General features: G+C 43.6%; 1 protein-coding gene across 2 annotated transcripts in view; it reads left to right on the top strand.

The window, feature by feature from the left end:
• Nucleotides 1-21,747, top strand: part of LOC140353899 (phosphatidylinositol 4,5-bisphosphate 3-kinase catalytic subunit alpha isoform-like) — a 37,046-nt gene extending 15,299 nt beyond the window's left edge. Inside the window, exons 10-24 of one of the 2 annotated variants that reach the window (XM_072438674.1) lie at nt 1,221-1,373; nt 3,036-3,170; nt 5,454-5,578; nt 5,651-5,732; nt 6,867-7,031; nt 7,309-7,412; nt 8,116-8,287; nt 9,259-9,365; nt 13,911-14,032; nt 17,133-17,211; nt 17,335-17,505; nt 17,880-17,997; nt 18,493-18,644; nt 19,868-20,030; nt 21,563-21,747. In XM_072438674.1, the coding sequence (XP_072294775.1) occupies nt 1,221-1,373; nt 3,036-3,170; nt 5,454-5,578; nt 5,651-5,732; nt 6,867-7,031; nt 7,309-7,412; nt 8,116-8,287; nt 9,259-9,365; nt 13,911-14,032; nt 17,133-17,211; nt 17,335-17,505; nt 17,880-17,997; nt 18,493-18,644; nt 19,868-20,030; nt 21,563-21,670 (1,956 nt within the window). In that variant the 3' untranslated portion in view covers nt 21,671-21,747. The remainder of the gene's footprint in view (nt 1-1,220; nt 1,374-3,035; nt 3,171-5,453; nt 5,579-5,650; nt 5,733-6,866; nt 7,032-7,308; nt 7,413-8,115; nt 8,288-9,258; nt 9,366-13,910; nt 14,033-17,132; nt 17,212-17,334; nt 17,506-17,879; nt 17,998-18,492; nt 18,645-19,867; nt 20,031-21,562) is intronic. The other variant, XR_011925934.1, reaches the window with a different exon arrangement.
• Nucleotides 21,748-22,425: the final 678 nt, after the last annotated feature.

The raw sequence follows: 22,425 nt of genomic DNA, 5'->3' as shown, positions 1-22,425 counted from the left end.
TTTCATTTTGTTTTTGTTCAGACCGTTTACAGCATTTTTCGGAGTATAAGTCGCACCAGCCAAAAAATGCTTAATAGAGAAAAAAAAAACACATACATAAGTCGCAATTTTGGGGCAAATGTATTTGATAAAATCCAAGACCAAGAACAGACATTTCATCTTGAAATGCAGTTTAAAATAATAACAGATGAGAGAACATGGTGAATAGGTGTACGTATGCTAACGCTAACACCTTCAGCTACATGACGCACAGACAGAACTGTGGTAAGTGTCTGGTATGTTAACGTAACATATTAACAGTTATTCAGATAACTATAGCATAAAGAACATGCTAACAAGTTTAGAGCCTAGAGCGCCCTTTTGTGGTTGCCAGTGTGAAAATAATGAATGCATATAAGTCGCTCTGGAGTATAAGTCGCACCCCGGCCAAAACGATGAAAAACGGTGCAACTTATAGTCTGGAAAATACGGTACTAGTAAGGTTAATGTTCTTCACAAAGGGAAACTCACCCTCTGCATTTGACTCATCCTTCAACTGTGCACATGTTCTGTTGTTGTTTTTATTACATTTTTGAGATGGAAAACATATCTGTGCCATCGTCGATATTGGTTCGGGCTGCGAGATGTTTTCCAACCAAATCGCAATTCAAATGGTCTCAATTGGCACATCTCACAAACGGCATCAGATGACAGCAAATTATCTTTATGATGTCTTTACAAAAGACATGATTGTTTGTCATTACCGTATTTTCCGGACTATAAGTTGCACCTTTTTTCATAGTTTTGGCCCGTTGCGCGACTTATACTTATATTTATACTTATATACTTATTTGAGACTTATTTGTGATATTTTTTGTTATTTTCACACTTGCAACTAACTGCATTTCATACTCCAATGCGACTTATATATGTTTTTTTCTTCTCTATTATGCATTTTTTTGCTGGTGCGACTTATACTCCGGTGCGACTTATTGTCCCAAAAATACGGTAATTACAGCTCTAACATCGGTTTATTTGTGTGATTTGTGCCCCAAAAGGAAATAGACGAGCAACAAAACTAAAGATATGGATATAAAAAGACAACAAATGAATCAATTATAATGAAAAGCTCTTTGTGAACTGCTTTCTATGGGCTTTGCTTTGCTTTGAACGTTTAAACACTGATATTGAGTTTAGTTTGTCGTTTTGTGTTCAAACGTGGCTGTCCCGTGTGTCTCCAGGAGCACTGTCCTCTGGCCTGGGGCAACATCAACCTGTTTGACTACACGCACACGCTGGTGGCCAACAAGATGGCGCTGAACCTGTGGCCCGTCCCGCACGGCCTGGAGGACCTGCTCAACCCCATTGGAGTCACGGGCTCCAACCCCAACAAGGTGAAAGCTTTCTCCTCTTTCTGTCACGTCGCCGTCTTTAGAGCGTCTTTCTGTCACGTCGTCGTCTTTAGAGCGTCTTTCGGTCACGTCGCCGTCTTTAGAGCGTCTTTCTGTCACGTCGCCGTCTTTAAAGCGTCTCTCTGTCACGTCGCCGTCTTTAGAGCGTCTCTCTGTCACGTCGCCGTCTTTAGAGCGTCTTTCTGTCACGTCGCCGTCTTTAGAGCGTCTTTCTGTCTCGTCGCCGTCTTTAAAGCGTCTCTCTGTCACGTCGCCGTCTTTAGAGCGTCTTTCTGTCACGTCGCCGTCTTTAGAGCGTCTTTCTGTCACGTCGCCGTCTTTAGAGCGTCTTTCTGTCACGTCGCCGTATTTAGAGCGTCTTTCTGTCACGTCGCCGTCTTTAGAGCGTCTCTCTGTCACGTCGCCGTCTTTAGAGCGTCTCTCTGTCACGTCGCCGTTTTTAGAACGTCTTTCTGTCACGTCGCCGTTTTTAGAACGTCTTTCTGTCACGTCGCCGTCTTTAGAGCGTCTTTCTGTCACGTCGTCGTCTTTAGAGCGTCTTTCTGTCACGTCGTCGTCTTTAGAGCGTCTCTCTGTCACGTCGCCGTCTTTAGAGCGTCTTTCTGTCACGTCGCCGTCTTTAGAGCGTCTTTCTGTCACGTCGCCGTCTTTAAAGCGTCTTTCTGTCACGTCGCCGTCTTTAGAGCGTCTTTCTGTCACGTCGCCGTCTTTAGAGCGTCTTTCTGTCACGTCGCCGTCTTTAGAGCGTCTCTCTGTCACGTCGCCGTCTTTAGAGTGTCTTTCTGTCACGTCGTCGTCTTTAGAGCGTCTCTCTGTCACGTCGCCGTCTTTAGAGCGTCTCTCTGTCACGTCGCCGTCTTTAGAGCGTCTCTCTGTCACGTCGCCGTCTTTAGAGCGTCTTTCTGTCACGTCGCCGTCTTTAGAGCGTCTTTCTGTCACGTCGTCGTCTTTAGAGCGTCTTTCTGTCACTTCGCCGTCTTTAGAGCGTCTTTTTAGGGACGGGCAAAAAAATCAAAGCTATTCTTTTACTTAATTCAGCTTTACATTTAAACAAAAAAACATAAAACACAGAACACGACACAGAGAGGGAAACAAAACAAATAACGGCACAAAATATCTTAAAAAAAAAAAAAAAAAGGAAAGAAAAGAAAACATTTTCCAACATTTAAAGTGTGTGATTTTCAAATGTTGATGTTATTTGGTGTTTTATGAAATGTAGATTATTCTTTTATACCAGTCAAGTGGTGGTTTATGGAGAAACGTCAAAGGTTATGCAGAATTTACACACACACACACACACACGCATACACACACACACACACACATACAGACACACGCACGCACACACACGCACGCACGTACACACACACTCGCACGTACACACACACACACGCATACAGACACACACGCACGTACACACACACACACGCACGTACACACACACACACACGCACGTACACACTCGCACGTATACACAAAACACTTTAAACATTAACAAAATAAGGTGTTCACATATATTTTTATTTGTCAAATGAAAGATATCAGTGACATCAGATGAGTTTTGGCCCAGAGATGTCATCGTTTACAACTAGGAAGTAAAACTGTAAACCGGGATGAAAATTTGCAAATGTTTTGTGTGTGAAGGAAACGCCGTGTCTGGAGCTGGAGTTCGACCACTTCAGCAGCCCCGTGAAGTACCCTGACATGAACGCTGTGGAGGACCATGCAAACTGGACCATCTCCAGAGAGCTGGGCTTCAACTGCAACTTCTCTGGCCAGGTAACGTCATCTGCATTACAGAGCAGCCCTGTTGGGTTCAAGTCCATGGAAAGAATGAGTCGAGCTCCAGATATTGAGCCAATACTTTTACTTTTATTTTTAAAAGGCTTTGTGCGATGTATTTGTACCTGTTGTACATGTAAATGATAGTTTTATACCGATCGAGCAGGTATTTGTGGAGAAAATGTTGAAATATCTGTAGAAAATGACAGGAAGTGACATCACACTAGTGACACTCATCCATCCAGTGTTTATCCAGAATTTATAAAAAAAACTCAACAAAGTAAAGTTGCTTTCATATATTTAATTCCAACATTAAATGCGTAGTTTATGACTATTTGTATTTTTATTCTATAATTTGCCCTCTAGTTATAAACTGTATGTTTTTGTGTTTTATGTAAAAATGTTTTGGGGGTGATGGGAACTTTCAATGGATGGATTCTAAAATCTAAATTAAATCAAATATCGCTTATCGGCCAAATATTATATAACCAGTTAAAAAAGAATCCATACCAAACCCTGCTCAAGTTCGATCCACGTCACACGGCCCCGCCCACAGCTCATTCATCATTTAACCATCAGTTCCTACACACGCAGCATTATTCAAACATGTGCTGCATCTACCGTGTGTAGCGCTAGCACCACTTAGCATCACTTAGCATGTCAGCCGCGCGCGATGTGTTAGCGTCGTGAGATTTAGCACCACCGACTTTGCCCCTCCAGTGATTTGCCGCCTCAGTTGTGCTAATTTGCGCTGTAATATTAATGAGGCCGTTTGCGCGCGAGTGATCGGATTTCGCGGGCGCTCGTTAGGCCGGCGCTTGTGATGCGGGGGAATAATGCGCGCTCAGTTCGCCGTTACGGGCCTTAACTATTCACGAGCGAGTGACGAACGCGCTCGGCGTTTGATGCGGCTGTCACCTTCACTTGGCGCCGCTCGCATGGGAAACGGAGACCGAGGGGAGTAAATGGAGGAGTAAACTTGTGAGAAGAGCCGGAAAGGTCACGTTCAGGTCACGTGTTCCGAAGCTGCTCCCATAGCTTGGAACTCCTTTCATTCGGAACTGAGGTTGCGTGAGCTGGTTTCACTGAACGGTTTCCGCTCTATTTTGATAAATAAAGAGCTTTGAAATGTCGTTCTGTTGTAATTTGTTAATGTTTTTATGATTCTGCTCACCCTTGAAAAAGAGGTTTTGATGCAATGGGTTTTACCTGGTTAAAAATCGGTAAATTAATTCATAATAACAAAGAAAAGTTACACAATGTTTAAATGTAACCTTCTTCTTCAATTCATTATTATCATTAATCCAGCTCATTAAACAGATTCGGTCGGTCTTTTTGAACTCTTTCTGAACTATTATTTCCTCTTTCAGACCAGTGTTTGTTTGTTTGTTTGTTTGTTTGTTTGTTGTTAAGAGGAGAGGAAGGACGACAGCGCCCTCTGCAGTCCGACTTCTTTAAAGTGACTTCTGGCCTTTAAATTGCTCTTTAAAGTTATTTGATAGATTGATCAGAACAGTATCCCAGTATGAAAGAGTAAGACTGGGCGGGGCCGACATTTTTAGTGACAATCGAAAAATGGAAAAAAATAACACTCAGATTTAAATTTTACCGTTTTGACCGACTTTGGACCAAATGCGCAAGATGGGCCTTAGTTTTAATTCTGTTGGATATCTTGTTTTATTTATTTATTGTGTATTCTGTGTTCTCTTTTGTGTGTGTTTAAAGTAGGGATGCCACGGTATCAAATTTACCATGACAAGTATTCTGAGTAAAAACATACGCATTTAACGATTATTCACGATTATTGAGACAAAAACAGCCAGAAAAAAAAGAACTTTACATAAATTGAACTAAAAAGACAACATTTTGCTTCTAAAATGGTGGGTACGTTTCCAGAATTCTATTGCGTCTTTCATCTCGCTGTGATGTTTGTCGTCCTCTATCTCAGTAACTTCGGCTCCATCACGATCCGTAAGTCGCTTTTCCCTTTTAGTCCTCCCTGTTTCTACTGCGACTTTCAAAACACCACTGTAAAACTACATCCTCCATCCAGAATCCTCCATTTTAAATACAAATCACACATTTTTCCGCAGCCTTAGCTCACGTCGCCGGTTATAAACAAAGACGACGCATCAAAAATAGAATGATGGGTTGAAAACAAGCTTACAAAAGCGGCAGACATTTCAAAACAAGGCTGAATAAAATGTGAAAAAGTAATTTAAGAGAGCCACGAGGTGTTACGTGTATGTTAAATTAAACGCGGTGTTGTTGCCGTCGCAGAGTAATCGCGTGGCCCGGGATCACGCGCTGACGGACAGCGACAGCGAGCAGCTCCGGCAGCTCAGCAACCGAGACCCGCTGTCGGACATCACCGAGCAGGAGAAGGACTTCCTCTGGAGGCACCGGTGAGCAACGCGCACAGAGCCGCCAATCAAATCAAACCGGCAAAACGCCAACGGGTTTGTTTTGCTCCTTAGACACTACTGTATGAACATCCCCGAAATCCTCCCCAAGATCCTCCTGGCGGTCAAGTGGAACTCCAGAGATGAAGTGGCACAGGTAAGACTGCAGCAGGAGCAGGAGGGGCAGCAGGGGGCAGCAGGGGGGCAGCAGGGGGAAGCAGGGGGCAGCAAGGAGGCAGCAGGGGAAAGCAGGGGGCAGCAGGGGGCAGCAAGAAGGCAGCAGGGGAAAGCAGGGGGCAGCAGGGGGCAGCAAGAAGGCAGCAGGGGGAAGCAGGGGGCAGCAGGGCGAAGCAAGGAGGCAGCAGGGGGAAGCAGGGGGCAGCAAGGAGGCAGCAGGGGGAAGCAGGGGGCAGCAAGGAGGCAGCAGGGGGAAGCAGGGGGCAGCAAGGAGGCAGCAGGGGGAAGCAGGGGGCAGCAAGGAGGCAGCAGGGGGAAGCAGGGGGCAGCAGGGCGAAGCAAGGAGGCAGCAGGGGGAAGCAGGGGGCAGCAAGGAGGCAGCAGGGGGAAGCAGGGGGCAGCAAGGAGGCAGCAGGGGGAAGCAGGGGGCAGCAAGGAGGCAGCAGGGGGAAGCAGGGGGCAGCAAGGAGGCAGCAGGGGGAAGCAGGGGGCAGCAGGGCGAAGCAAGGAGGCAGCAGGGGGAAGCAGGGGGCAGCAAGGAGGCAGCAGGGGGAAGCAGGGGGCAGCAGGGCGAAGCAAGGAGGCAGCAGGGGGAAGCAGGGGGCAGCAAGGAGGCAGCAGGGGGCAGCAAGGAGGCAGCAGGGGGAAGCAGGGGGCAACAGGGCAAAGCAAGGAGGCAGCAGGGGGAAGCAGGGAGCAGCAGGGGGAAGCAAGGAGGCAGCAGGGGGTCAACAGGGGGAAGCAGGGGGCAAAAGGGGGCAGCATGGGGAAGCAGGGAGCAGCAGGGGGAAGCAAGGAGGCAGCAGGGGGAAGCAAGGAGGCAGCAGGGGGGAAGCAAGGGGCACCAGGGGGTGGCAGGGGGTAGCAAGGGGCAGCAGGGGCCAACAGGGGGCAGCAAGGGTAAGCAGAGGTAAGCAGGGGGAAGCAGGGAACAACAGATTACAGAAAGTCCTCCTTGTATAGAGAGAAACTGACTAAGCAATGAGGCAATTAACCTTTTTTATGGTCACGGTGAGTCGACCGTTGCTGTTGTTGCCCCACTGTAGATTAGTTGATTAACGGTTGCCGCCCCAGTGTAAATCCTAAATGCTGATGTTTTGGTGCTCCTCCTCAGATGTACTGCCTGTTGAAGGAGTGGCCGTCCATCCGTCCGGAGCAGGCCATGGAGCTGCTGGACTGTAACTACCCCGACCCCATGGTGCGACACTTCGCCGTGCGCTGCCTGGACAAGTACCTGACCGACGACAAGCTCTCGCAGTACCTCATCCAGCTCGTGCAGGTCAGTCCACAGCCCCTTTGTCCCGTCAGCGCTAAACATCTGAGCGTACACTTCAAACAGCTTTAAACTGACTGAAGCGATCTCGTTCTTCTGAGAGTTCACGCCACTCTTGCTTATTCTATCTTCAACTTGATCACAGACGGTAACTCTGAGGTTCCTCATTTCATACTTGCAGTATTGTTTCACAGTATCGTAAAATCAGTTAAAGTATCGTGTTCTGTCGTGAGGTTGCTGAATCTGCCGTCTGTAGATTTAGACGTGTCTCCGTCTGTCGCAGGTCCTGAAGTACGAGCAGTACCTCGACAATCCTTTGGCCCGTTTCCTCCTCAAGAAAGCCCTGACCAACCAAAGGATCGGACACTTCTTCTTCTGGCATCTCAAGTAAGAACTCGCTCGCCGCACTTTCTCTTCTGGCCTGACGCTGCAGGTGAAGAGGAACATTGACATTGGCGGTGAACAAAAACAAGAATTCACAAACTAGGAACTTAAGGTGGAAAATGAAACAACAATAATAGTAGCAACAAAAATATATATAAATAAAAAGCATATGGCATGAATAAAGAATAGGGTTAAAGTGCCCCCTACAGGTTGGACGACTCATTGAACTAAAATGGAGGTAAGAGAAATATATTTAAAATGTATTAAAAATGTATCTCAGAATAGCTCATTTTTAGGTGTATATTTGTACTTCCTGTTTGTAATTGATGACATCACACTAGGAAATTAGCTTGTAACCACTGGGCCAAAGCGGCCAAAACAAAAAAAAAATTAAAAATTAAGTAAAAATATATGAAAGCACCTTCATTTTGTAAAATTATTGTTTCGAGAGTCAAAAAGTTGTTTATTTTGTCCCTGGTGTGATGTCACTTCCTGTCATTTTCTAGAGATTTTTTTACAGATTTTTCTACAGATTTTTCTACAGATTTTTCTACTTTTTCTCCACAAACAGCCACTTTATTGGTGTAAAACTATAATTTATATTTACAACAAGTATAAATGATGGGTGTTTGGCTTTTCATTTTACCTTCAGTGACAGAACATCTCAGAAGGGCTCATACACGTTCTCACTTGTGTTCCGTCCCAGGTCAGAAATGCACAATAAGACGGTGAGCCAGCGCTTCGGCCTGCTGCTGGAGGCGTACTGCCGCGCCTGTGGGATGTACCTGAAACACCTGAGCCGACAGGTGGAGGCCATGGAGAAGCTCATCAACCTCACCGACATCCTCAAGCAGGAGAAGAAGGACGAGACGCAGAAGGTCAGCTCAGCCACAGACCGGACATTTATCTGCTTTTTGTCATATGATTTCAACAATTCGATTTAGATTTTAATGAAGAAATAATGAGCTCTTTTTCTGGTTCTTGGTAATAAATGTATCAAACGTGCTGTAGATCATTACTGTATTTTCTGGATTAGAAGTCGCTCAGGAGTATAAGTCGCACCAGCCAAATCATTTATAATAGAGGGGGAAAAAAAACATCTATAAGTCGCACTGGAGTATAAGTCGCATTTTTGGGGGAAATTTATTTGAGCAAATCCAAGACCAAGAACAGACGTTTCATCTTGAAATGCAGTTTAAAATAATAACAGATTAGAGAACATGGTGAATAGGTGTACGTATGCTAACGCTAACACCTTCAGCTACATGACGCACAGACAGAACTGTGGTAAGTGTCTGGTATGTTAACGTAACATATTAACAGTTATTCAGATAACTATAGCATAAAGAACATGCTAACAAGTTTAAATAAGCATCAGTATTACCCCAAAATCACTAAATCCATTGAATTCTTCTTCCTCTGTGTCACTTCTAAACAACTCCACAAACTCTGGCGGTAGAGGAAGTGCAGATTCTTCTTCTACGTCGCTTAGAACCGAGAGCGCCCTCTTGTGGTTGCCAGTGTGAAAATTACGAATAATATCACATATAAGTCGCTCTGGAGTATAAGTCGCACCTCGGCCAAAACTACGGAAAACAACTTATAGTCCGAAAAATACGGTATTTGGATTTTGGAAGTGCTTTTGTTTTACATTCAACAGTTGGATTAGCTTTACACAGCGCTTTTCCAGATGCTCAAACTTGGTGCTACATGATGTTTTAAGCTCTTTTGGTAGGTCGTGATCATTTGACAGTTGTAGGACGGATGACAGCACGTAGACATGAGGAGGAAGTACCTTATTAAAATGATTTACTGTGACTTATTGCATAACTTATTGCCCGTTGTGAAGGTCCAGATGCGGTTTCTTGTAGACCAAATGAAGAGGCCGGACTACATGGACGCGCTGCAGAACTTCACCTCTCCGCTAAACCCTGCGCACCAGCTCGGGAACCTCAGGTAGGAGCAGTGTTTTTGAAGATGACGTTGATCTGTTGGTTGCGAAGAATAAACGGGAGGCGGTCCCTGCGGTCTGTGCTCGCCCGCTCTCGTGCCAGTCCCAGGGTTTTCCCCCTGTCATTTCTAGAAACAAGACGGAAACATTGGCAATAGGGCTGGGTATTGCCAAGACCCTCGCGATACGATACGTATCCCGATACAGGGGTAAAATACGATACGTATCCCTATACAGGGGTCACTATACGTATCCCGATACTTGTATATTCCGATACAATTCCCTCATTACGATACGTATCCTGATACATTTTTGAAAAAAGGGTCTTAAAAATGTACCAAATGGGTAATTTTTTTACTCTGGATAAGAAAATGTATGAAATGTCATGTTTATCCACAAAACACTTATTTATAAATCCATTCTGCTCTAATAACTTAATACATCCAACCAACTGATCCAAACACATACTAGTAAAGTATTGCATGTTTCATGGTCTGCACATGCTGCAGCATCTTCTGCACAGATCAGCTTCTGATCAGGTCCACAGCTCCTTCTCACCTCGGCCGAGAACAGGAGATCAAATGTACTGTTCCACCTTGTTTAAAGCCTACGGGCCACAAAAATATATAAATATATATTGATACTTTGACTCACTTGACCTAAACTCCGTCCTTGTGTGCTGAACGCGGCCTTGTGTCCTGAACGCGTCCTTGTGTCCACTGTTCCCTCTAAGCTTTATTCACCATAATATTAATTAATATCTAATATTAGACCTAATCTAATTACCAAACGGCCACCGGGAGCAATCTAGAATGAAGTGCAAGCTTTTGACACACTGTAGAAGACTTTAGTGGACAGTAGAAGCACTGTCCAGGGGACACGTCATGTAACTCTTGTTCTCTATATTTTTTGTTTCAAAACGCTGTGTGTTACAATTACAATCAGACTCATATTCACTGAGATATTAGTCTAATTAGTCCAGCAGCGCAGAGCGGACCGTGGGTGCGCAGAGCGGACCGTGGGTGCGCCGCGCGCCCCGGTTCAAAAGACACATCACTACCGCGTTTATTTATGGGTAACTATCATGTTACATATCTCATGTTATAACGTGGGAACCTGCGGTTTATTGACAGTTGCGGCCCGTATATGGACAAGTTCTATTTTCTTCGTAAATATCGTGTGCGCGACTTTATTCAGGAGCGCTGTATGTATCATTGGCTGGACACCTGTCAGTGACACTTGTCAGTGACAGGTGTCCAGCCAATGATACAATACGGTTTACATACACTACACAGCCAATCAGAGCATTGATAGTGCATATGTGCCCTGCCCCACAATAATGCGCCGGAGTTAAAAGACCCTTATTATGGCGAAACAAACGGGCAGCGCCTGGGACACATCCACTCACCAAGCCAAAGTAAAAAAGAAATGCGTTTTTTTTAGGATGGAATGGCTTGTGCCACTGGACCACAGCCAGGCCAAAGCAGGACTCTCACATATAACTACTATACATCTCATGAACAACTGGATTTTTGTATTTTTCATTTTAAGTTGGCATAATTTCTTGTAATAAAAGTAAACTAATAAAAATTGCTGCTGTAATTTGATTCTTTTAATATAACTTCAGGGCCGTAGCCAGGATTTCTATGTGGGGGTTCTTTTTGTGTCAAGGTGGACCTTTTTAGTATGATGAGGTAGATAACTTACATGTATACATATAATGTTTTATCACAAAAAGAAAACAACAAATACATGTATACAGTAATTTCACACAGAAACTACAACAGTAGCCGGTTAAACAAATATCTGAACAAAGCTAACACTTCACGAATCATCCAACACTTTACTTCTGTTCTGCTCTGAGCAAGGACTCTTCCAGCTCCAGTCTCCTGGGGTGTTTCCTTGCGAACACGTTCACCATTAAGAAATGTTTACCAGACCAATGTTGGGCATCTTTTTTTTCAGCACAACCTCACCTATATGATCAATTAGTTAGTTTTTCACTTTGACATACTATTTCAACATAACTGGACCTAAACACACACAGAAAACACAAAGTCCGTCTAGAAAAATTATGTTTTTTTCATTGTAAAACCCTCAATCATGCTCAACCAAGCGTTTAAAAAGGTGCAAATATGAACATATAAAAGTATTATTGTGATATATACAAGCAATAAACACCTATTTACAATAAAAAGTAGGTAAATCCTCAGGCGTTTTTCTATTTGTGCTACTTCTCAAAACAGTTTCTGTCCAAAATGACACAGAGAGCCACATCACAGGCCTTGCACTTCCATGTGAGTGATGTTCAGAAGGAACTCTAAACCAGTTCTAACCCAGGACTAAACCAGGTCCAATCCAGGTCTAAACCAGGTCTAAACCAGGTCCAACCCAGGTCTAACATTGTGTCTGACACTCGGACCTGCAGTGTGGGGGCACCCCAGGGCACTGTCCTCGCGCCCTTTCTCTTCAGCCTTTACACTGCAGACCTCAGACACGACACGGACAGCTGTGTCCTGCAGAAGTTCTCTGACGACTCTGCCATAATTGGACTCATCACGGACGACGATGACGCGGAGTACAGAGGACTGGCGCAGGACTTTGTGGACTGGTGTCAGCGGAACCACCTCCTCATCAACGCGGGGAAGACCAAGGAGATGGTGGTGGATTTCCGCAGACGCCACCCCACTGCCCCCTCACCAGTGAACATCCAGGGACGGGACATTGAGAGAGTGGACTCATAACAAGTACCTGGGTGTTCATCTGAACCACAAACTGGACTGGACTCATAACACAGACGCACTGTACAGGAAGAGCCAGAGTCGGCTCTACCTCCTGAGGAGACTCAGGTCTTTTGGAGTGACAGGGCCACTCCTGAAGACCTTCTACGACTCTGTGGTGGTATCAGCCCTCCTGTACGGTGTGGCCTGCTGGAGCAGCAGCATCACAGAGAGGGAGAGGAAGAGGCTGGACAGAGTCATCAAGAAGTCCAGCTCCGTCCTGGGCTGTGCTCTGGACTCGGTGCAGGAGGTGGGGGACAGGAGGGTCCTGGCTAGATTCACATCTATGCTGGACCATGAGTGTCGCCCCCTGCAGGACACTCTCTCCGCTCTGGAGAGCAGCTTCAGTGAGAGACTGATCCACCCTCGCTGTGTGAAGGAAAGGTTTCGCAGGTCTTTCCTTCCTGCTGCTGTCAGACTTTATAACAAACACTGTTAGTCCTGAACACTCGCAATACTGACCTAACCTAATACTGATGTGCAATTCTGTCATATGTGCAATTGCTGTTGGAATTCATGTGCAATTCATGTGCAATTACTGTGAAATTCATGTGCAATCTATGTGCTGTCGTGACACATATTCATGTGCAATTACTGTCGTGATCACATGCAATGGTATTTATGTATTTATTTATTTGTCTATGGGAGTTTTTATTTATTTATAGGAGATCTTCTACTGAAAGTGTTTTTCAGACTTCCTATAAGTGATCTGTTCTTCTTTATCTACCTCTGTATCTACCTGCGTTGCACCAATGAAATTTCCCCATGTGGGACAATAAAGGAATATCTTATCTTAAACCAGGACTAAACCAGGTCTAAACCAGGACTAAACCAGGTCTAAACCAGGTCCAACCCAGGTCTAAACCAGGACTAAACCAGGACTAAACCAGGTCTAAACCAGGACTAAACCAGGACTAAACCAGGACTAAACCAGGACTAACCCAGGACTAAACCAGGACTAAAGCAGGTCTAAACCAGGTCCAACCCAGGACTAAACCAGGTCTAAACCAGGTCCAACCCAGGTCTAAACCAGGACTAAACCAGGTCTAAACCAGGACAAAACCAGGACTAAACCAGGACTAACTCAGGACTAAACCAGGACTAAAGCAGGTATAAACCAGGACTAAACTTGATCAACATGAAGTGTGCCCCTCATTTCGCTTCACAACAACTATATTACTGACAATGAAATACTTGAAATACTAAAACTCTCCGAAACTACTCAAAAACAGCATGATTCCTCTCGTTCGTTCTTCCTCTTTGACGTCGACGGCAGCCGTCTACGTCACTTAGTTTTCATGCTGTGCGGTCCTAAAGCCGACCATGTTTCAAAACGCACCGGTGCGGGCGTCGACCACGAAGGGCTAATATCTGTGGTCCCTCAAGACGGACCTTTTCGGCCCAAATGGGCGGTTCGTTCGAACCCCCCGAACCCCCCTTGGCTACGGCCCTGAACTTGCTATGATGCAAGGTTTAGACAGGCGTGCCGCGTGGCCACAGCATGCACATCTGATGTTGCTCACTGTGGTCCTCGGTGTGCCCAGGGAGCTAGTGTGTTTGCCCAGACACATACAAAATTAGAGGGAACATTGCTTGTGTCCTGAACCTTGTGTCCTGAACGCGTCCTTGTGTCCTGAACCTTGTGTCCTGAACGCGTCCTTGTGTCCGGAACCTTGTGTCCTGAACGCGTCCTTGTGTCCTGAACCTTGTGTCCTGAACGCGTCCTTGTGTCCTGAACCTTGTGTCCTGAACGCGTCCTTGTGTGCGCAGGTTGGACGAGTGCAGGATCATGTCGTCGGCGAAGAGGCCTCTGTGGCTGAACTGGGAGAATCCTGACATCATGTCCGAGCTACTCTTCCAGAACAACGAGATCATCTTCAAAAATGGAGACGGTAACTTCATGCGCACAAAACAAACTACGCTATATAAGTCTTACGTCACAACCAAATCACCGTCACTTAGCAACGACTCGCGATCATCTATAACAAGACACATGGATAGCAAAGAGAGCGCTTCAACGTGAGATGGATGTTATAATATTGTGATTCATGTGAGAAGAAACATCACAATTTTACCATTACCGTATTTTCCAGACTATAAGACGCACCAGCAAAAAAATGCATAATAGAGAAGAAAAACAGATATAAGTCGCACTGGAGTATGAAATGCGGTTTCAAGTGTGAAAATAACAAATAATATCACATATAAGTCGCTCCGGTATAAAAGTATAAATATATAAGTGTAAATATAAGTATAAGTCGCAGCCAGGCCAAAACTATGAAAAAGGGTGCAACTTATAGTCCAGAAAATACGGCATTCACGATTGTCGGCGCTTTGACCAAACAACAGTGAAATCATAAGGTTGAACCTCAAGTGGTTCCTGTTGTCTGCTAGTTTCCTGGCTACGGATTCGAGTTCCTGAACTAAATCCAAGGTTTTAGGCCCAAAATTCTTGGAAATATGTCGGTGTAATCCCTCATTAGTCCAGGCGTGTTCCATAGTAGAAAAAGATTCAGTTGTAGTCATCTGGACTCATCAAATCACCGGTCAAAGGACACAGAGCAGAGAAGATTTGGAGAAGGAGCCTCATGCAGATGCTCAGTGAAAAGATCCAGGAAAACAACGTCAGAATTGATAAATTGAAAGACAGAACAGGAACTTTACAGGAGAAATTAACCAGCATACTCCCTGAAGAAGCTTTCAAAAGAGTGCTGGATTTTACACAGACAGCACAAGAAGCACAGCACAGGAAGAGCAAAGAACGCCAAAACAAGAAGTTCAACATTCTTTTGAACAAAAAGAATGCAGGTGAGGTCGCGCTAGACATAAGGACTGAGACAGACAAATTAGCGACCAGCAAAAACAATTGGATTAAGAACCTATCAGATCGTGTTCTGACACAGGCAGAAAAGGAGGTGCTCTCTAAAGGTCTCAACTTTTCTGTCACCTCTAAACACATCCCTACAGAGGACTACATCACAGCCACTGAAACTGCAATTAGGAACAACAAAATGACTGAATCGGAGGCTGCAGACCTGAGGTTACGTGTCACAGCGACTCTGAAGAGTGCCAAACCACCTCCCTCAAATATCACATCTGAAGAGAGAAAAGCACTTTCAGCACTAGAAAAAGATCACAGCATCAACATCCTCCCAGCCGACAAGGGAAGCTGCACTGTGATTCTCAACGCAGCTGATTACGAAGCCAAAGTCCACACCCTCCTCGAGGACACGACCACATACGAGCGCTTGAAAAGAGATCCGACCAGTGGTTACAAGAAGAAAGTGATAGACTGTTTACAAAGGCTGGAAAAAGAGGAAGCGATAGACCGGCCTCTGTATTACAGACTGTATCCTGGTGAAGCCATCCCCTGCATTTATGGCCTTCCAAAAATACACAAAAAGGATGTTCCACTCAGACCCATAGTGTGCAGCACAGATTCCATCACTTACAATGTGGCCAAGCATTTAACAACTATATTGGCTCCACTTGTGGGGAATTCGGAACATCATGTGGAAAACACGCACAACTTTGTGGATAAAGTGAAACATCTCCATCTCCACAGATTCATGGCTGTGCCATGGGCTCGCCCGTCTCTCCCATAGTGGCCAACCTGTACATGGAGCACTTTGAGAAGAAGGCACTGGCCTCCTTCTCAGGCATAGCCCCAAAACTGTGGCTTCGCTATGTTGATGATACTTTTGTAACAATCAAGAAACAAGAGTTGGAAACCTTCTCAGAGCACATCAATGCTGTGGACCCACATATCAGGTTTACAAGAGAAGACGCTAAGGAGAATCGCTTGGCCTTTCTTGATTGTTCCACGATCAGAGGAGAGGACGGGAAACTCCAAATAGAAGTATATAGGAAACCTACACACACGGACCAGTATCTGCTCTTTGGTTCCAACCACCCACTACAGCACAAGCTGGGGGTGATCAGAACCTTACAACACAGAGCTCAAGGTGTGCCCACCAGCTCAGAGGGCAAGAAGAAAGAAGAAAAACACGTCGGGAATGCCCTTTCAGCCTGTGGTTACCCCGCTTGGGCTCTCAACAGAGTGAAGAGAACCAAGAAGCAGGACAAAAGGGAAACTGAACAGAGAAGGAAGGGTGTTTCTATCCCTTATGTCTCTGGCCTGTCGGAAAAACTGCAGAAAATTTTTAGACAACACGAAGTCCCTGTTTATTTTAAACCAGGAAACACTTTAAGACAAAAACTGGTTAATCCTAAGGACAAGATGCCGACTCAAAAACAGAGCACTGTAGTTTATTCGATCCAATGCAGTGAAGAAAGTTGTAAAGAACGGTACATAGGTGAGACGAAACAGCCTCTACACAAGAGGCTCTATCAGCACAGAAGAAATACAAGTTCAGGACCTCAGAGCGCCGTGCATCTCCATCTTGAAGCCTCTAATCACTCGTTTGAAGACGGTGAGGTGAAGGTTTTAAGCAGGGAGAAAAGATGGTTTGAAAGACGAGTTAAGGAAGCTATTTTTGTTAAAAAAGAAAAACCTTCTTTAAGCAGAAACGGAGGTCTAAGGTTCAATCTTCCTGCAGTCTACAATGGGATCCTGAACCCCTGGAAAGGTAGAGGACCAGGACAAGGACATTTAGATGCTAATCAGGTACTCAGGGTGGTTGAGCCAGGGTCTCACAAAGACAAAGGGGAGACTAATAGCCCATTAAAGGGTTGAATAGGCTCGGTAGATACCAAGAGGGTAAGTTTCTGTTGAAACAAACAACTCTTTCCTCTTCAGGAAGGCTCCGCCCAATGGGCTGGACTTACCACAGAACAGTATAAATATCGAAGTTCTCGACCTAAATTCTTTTATTGACAATGACTCTTGGATAAGAGTCGAAACGTCTATTTTTTCTAACTGAGTCCAGATGACTACAACTGAAGCTTTTTCTACCATTATTTAAACAGTAAACGGACATTACCGTGTTGAGAAATGTACCGTAATAGTCTTTTTCACCCGTGTCGTTCCAGATCTGCGTCAGGACATGTTGACGCTGCAGATCATCAAAATCATGGAGAACATTTGGCAGAACCAGGGTCTGGACTTGCGGTACACGCTCACGTTCACGCTCGCGTTCACGCTCATGTTCACGTTCACGCTCACGCTCACGTTCACGCTCACGTTTACTCCTCCTCTTGCCGCGGGACTCTAAATCTTCCCTCTCCTGCTCAGGATGCTCCCGTACGGCTGCCTGTCGCTGGGGGACTGCGTGGGGCTCATCGAGGTGGTCCGGAACTCTCACACCATCATGCAGATCCAGTGCAAGGGCGGCCTGAAGGGGGCGCTGCAGTTCAACTCCAACACACTGCACCAGTGGCTCAGGGACAAGAACAAGGGCGAGATGTGAGTACTGCGACTGCTGAGCTGAGTGACGCCTGCAGCTCCCATGTGAAACTACCCTTTTTTTCCCCCACTTTTTTCACTTTTCTCTTTCACTTTCTCATGATAAGACAGTATAATCACACACACAATTGCCAGGGTTTCTCTGCCGAGTTTATTGTTGGAAAACGTTAACTGGATTAATTAACAAACATGAACGAAGCTAAATACAGCTCCAGGTTTGTTGTTGTTAATAAGGGAGCAAAGTAATATCATATAATGTTATTTAGCATAACATGTGTCCTTAAAAGTCCGGTGCATGATTGTGTGGGTCTCATAAACTAGTGTGCAGAGCATGTAATAGTAGTGGTTTCACGCCCCCTCCTGGTGTTTTGCAGGTATGACATGGCCGTGGATCTCTTCACCAGGTCCTGTGCTGGCTACTGTGTAGCTACATTTATCCTAGGCATCGGAGACAGACACAACAGTAACATCATGGTCAAGAACGACGGACAGGTCAGCTCAGAGTGCTTTAACCTTCAACTGTGATGAATGCATTTGATTTATTACAGATTGACGATATTGCAAGGATCTGAAATATGTCAATCATAAAATAAGAGATCGAAGAACAACATAATTGATTTTCAAAAGGATATAGAGTGTTGCAGTGTGTTGATAATAGTCTAGTCTAAGCATCTAGTATTTTAGGACAAAATATGAATATCTCTGTCTTTTTTTGAAATACCGTATTTTCCGGACTATAAGTTGCACCTTTTTTCATAGTTTTGGCCGGGGTGCCACTTATACTTATATTTATACTTATATACTTATACTCCGGAGCGACTTATATGTGATATTATTTGTTATTTTCACACTTGCAACTGCATTTCATACTCAAGTACTACTTATGAATGTTTTTTTCTTCTCTATTATGCATTTTTGCGTGTGAAGTACGCTTTACTTCACTTTCCGTGCAGAACCTTGACTCTCTCCGCTCTGTGTCTGTCGCAGCTGTTTCATATCGACTTCGGACACTTCCTGGATCATAAGAAGAAGAAATTCGGATACAAACGCGAGCGCGTGCCCTTCGTCCTGACGCAGGACTTCCTCATCGTCATCAGCAAAGGATCCCAGGAGTGCGCCAAGACCAAAGAGTTTGAGCGGTTTGTCCCTTAAGCCCTAAAATACGCTTCGTTTTCACATAAAAGTGAGGTATTTTATGTGTAAAAAGTGCATTTGTTGAAATTACGACACTTAAAACTGAAAAATTGATGGAGCCATTTTTAAATTTTGGGAATTAAAACCTTTTTACGTTAAAACCTTTTAAAATTTGGCTTAAAATAAGAAATTCTTTGGTAAAATCTGTCAAAATCTATGGATGCAGTTTGATTCAATGAAAATAAATTTTAAAAGTGCAGATTAGACTTGAAAATAAACAAATATTGTTTGGACCCGTATTTTCCAGACTATAAGTTGCACTTTTTTTCATAGTTTTGGCCGGGGGGTGCAACTTATACTTATATTTATACTTATATACTTATACTCTGGAGCGACTTATTATGTGATATTATTTGCTATTTTCACACTCCAGTGCAACTTGTATATGTTTTTTTCTTCTCTATTATGCATTTTTTGGCTGGTGCGACTTATACTCCGGTGCAGCTTATAGTCCAGAAAATACGGTACCTATAAGTTTCAGCTGATAGAATTCAGGCCTTTATTTATGCCTTCTGCTGTTTCTTTTTTTGTAAATGTAAATAAACAAAACCAAAAAAAGATCACAGAAGTCGACACAGAGAGAGGAGCGACAACAAAAAGGCAACGGCACAAAATGGTCGACATCAAAGTCCCATTTAGTCCACAGTTTATCAAATTTGTTCATGTTCAAATTAAGTCTTTGATTTCTTTGTGATGGATTTTTTTTTCCCTTTCTCTTAAAGTATGTTCCAAAAACTTTTACTGTTTCATTGTTGATTTTCTAATTTTCTGTTGGTTAAATCGACATTCTTTGAAAAGCCCGTTCCTAGACCACTGCTGTTGTGATTATGGCCTTTTAAAAAGGAATTTAATTAATAAATAAATAATGATAATAATGGCAAAAAAAATGTTGGTACAGAAAATATTTTTGCTAACATTAGAAATATAATAATAATAATATAATAAATGAATACAAAAATAAATAATAAACAAACAAAAAATAAATGAAAAAATAAAACAAATTAAAATATATATATATAAAAATAAACAAAAAAAATAAAATAATATATATATATATATATATATATATATATATATATATATATATATATATATATATATATATATATATATATATATATATATTTCATGCTTCATCCATCCCTCTAATTGCATGTTTCCTGCTCAGTTTCCAGGAGATGTGTTACAAAGCATACCTTGCCATCCGTCAGCACGCCAACCTCTTCATTAATCTGTTCTCCATGATGCTGGGCTCCGGGATGCCCGAGCTGCAGTCCTTCGACGACATCGCGTACATCAGGAAGACTCTGGCTCTGGAGAAAACAGAACAGGTCAGAGCGGTGCTAATGAACACACACAGAGACACACACACACACACACACACACACACAGACAGTGACACACACAGACACACACACACACACACACACACAGATACAAACACACACACACACACACACACACACACACACAGACACACAGGCACACACACACACACACACACACACACACACACACTGACCTTTATGTGTGGCCTTTATCTCATTAGCTCATAGCATCAACACAGCCATGCGTTCTGCTGTGGTTAGGAGACATTATTATTATAGGAACGTATTTTAGATGTGACAAAATGTATTATTGTATTTTATGGTTAGATTTATTATAGATATAGAGATTAATATACACATGCGTTTCAGTCATGTGACTTATTTGTTGTCACATGCTATTTCCGCCCACTGTCAGAGAGTCGTGTGAAACAGAACATAAAACTGAAAATGTTTGGCTTGATACTTGAAGAAGACAGAATTTCTGGGCTTTGATCCAACAAATCTTTGTGGATATTTCCATCTGCTCTTCCTCATCCACACGCCCTCTGCACCAGACACGCCCTCAAAGCATTCAAGAGTACGGACTTTGTGTCTGCTCCTAAAATATAATACACAGACAGCTGGAAATGAGGCTTGTTAAAACTGTCTGCAAAAAGGCTAACGTTTATTAGCATAGCCACTAGCATTAGCCAGCTGCTAATGGTCCCTGCTGACCGCTGTAACACATTTGTGGACTAACGGGGTCTTTTGGGGACATGACAGAGGAGAAAGAATCCTATGTTTTGAGACTTTTTGTTGGTAGATGCCACAGTGAGCATGCAGCTTTTGTCCTCCAGGTGGCACTAGAACCGAGTGTGTGACGTCACTTCAGACTCATTCATATGTACAGATATATTAGTAGGGCTGGGAATCACAGGGGCCTCACGATTCGCTGCGATACAACACTGTGATACAGTGTGATACAATTACGCCACGATCTTTCGACACATGCGATAATTGATATATCGCCCGTGATATTCTACGATACGTCACAATTTCTTTACGAACCCAATACATTTTTTCTTTGTTAAACCACAACCTGCACAAAATCAAAAGGAAACACACCCATTTAAATGATCAGGACAGTCATTAGCAAGTTGTCTCTCTCTTGGCTAGGCTCTTGTTGTAGCTCCACCCCCAAGCTTCACCTCACTTTGGCTTGAAATGAGAAAGAATATTCTGAAGCAAGTAAAAATGCCTTTGAACAAGTAAAATAATCTACGTCCATAAAGTAAACACATCTCAACTCATCAAATGTATTGAAACTGAGATTTATCTCCAGAATTCAGGTATTTTTTACTTATCTGGGAACCTGTTTTGCAGTGAAATTTGTTTAAAAATCCTCAGTTTATAATTATTTGCCGTTACAACCTCAATAACTTACTGTTTTTTGGTGTGAAACTGACCTGATACTAAGTGCTAAAACTTTGTCTACGTTTTAATTAACTTATGATGAAAGTTTGGTTGTGACAGTTTGTTCTCCGCCCGCCCACCAGGAGGCGCTGGACTACTTCATGAAGCAGATGAACGACGCGCATCACGGCGGCTGGACCACGAAAATGGACTGGATCTTCCACACCATCCGGCAGCACGCGCTGAACTGAGCTGCGGCGCCCCCGTCAGGCGGAACGGCACCGACTCTGCGGACGAGGTGGAGACAAACGCTGCACTGAAAAAACACTTTCCCTCGCCGCGTTTGTTCAATCGGTGGTCAGTTTATTACCTTGAGCCGATGACAAAGCGGAGAAAGAGACGTAAAATGTGGTGGAATCATGACGTTTCCACACTTTTTATGTTTACTGTAGCCAATAACATCCCAGAAATGGAATTTTATTAATAAAGGATTAGCGTAACCGTCCAATAGAAGCGTAACCATAACCGTACTTAAAGGCTGTGTACTTTGAAGCGTGACAAACAGAGCCAATTTGTGTGACAATCATTGTGAGAACAAACGTCGCGATTTAACGATTATTTGCGATCACTAACGTCACGACCAAAACAACGATAAAATCAGACATTTTCTTCCCTTCTTGTTTTCTCAACACGTTTACAGCTCCTCGAGCCGTGATCCGCTTTATCAAATCAAACTTTATGAATCATTAATTTGACGTAAACAGCACGATAAAAAAGCACTTTACGTTTAGGTTTAACGTTTTTGAGCAGAAAGGACTTCGTTTTGCCGCTAAAATTATCACATTTCTTTTAATTGAACTAAAAAAGACATATTTTAGTTACTTTTCTACAAACTGGAAAAAAAATGTCACGATTATAATTTTTTTTGGTCTTTTTGATTATATTGTGAGCGAAATAATCACGATTGTTGATCAACCCGATAATCTTGACACGCCCAATCCTAAAT

The sequence above is a fragment of the Eucyclogobius newberryi genome, unplaced genomic scaffold, assembly GCF_026437365.1.
Source record: "Eucyclogobius newberryi isolate DKJ021-1_F unplaced genomic scaffold, fEucNew1.0.hap1 SCAF_9, whole genome shotgun sequence".
Taxonomy (NCBI): domain Eukaryota; kingdom Metazoa; phylum Chordata; class Actinopteri; order Gobiiformes; family Gobiidae; genus Eucyclogobius; species Eucyclogobius newberryi.
The sequence above is the reverse complement of the archived record's forward strand: the minus strand, read 5'-3'. Positions and strand labels throughout refer to the sequence as shown.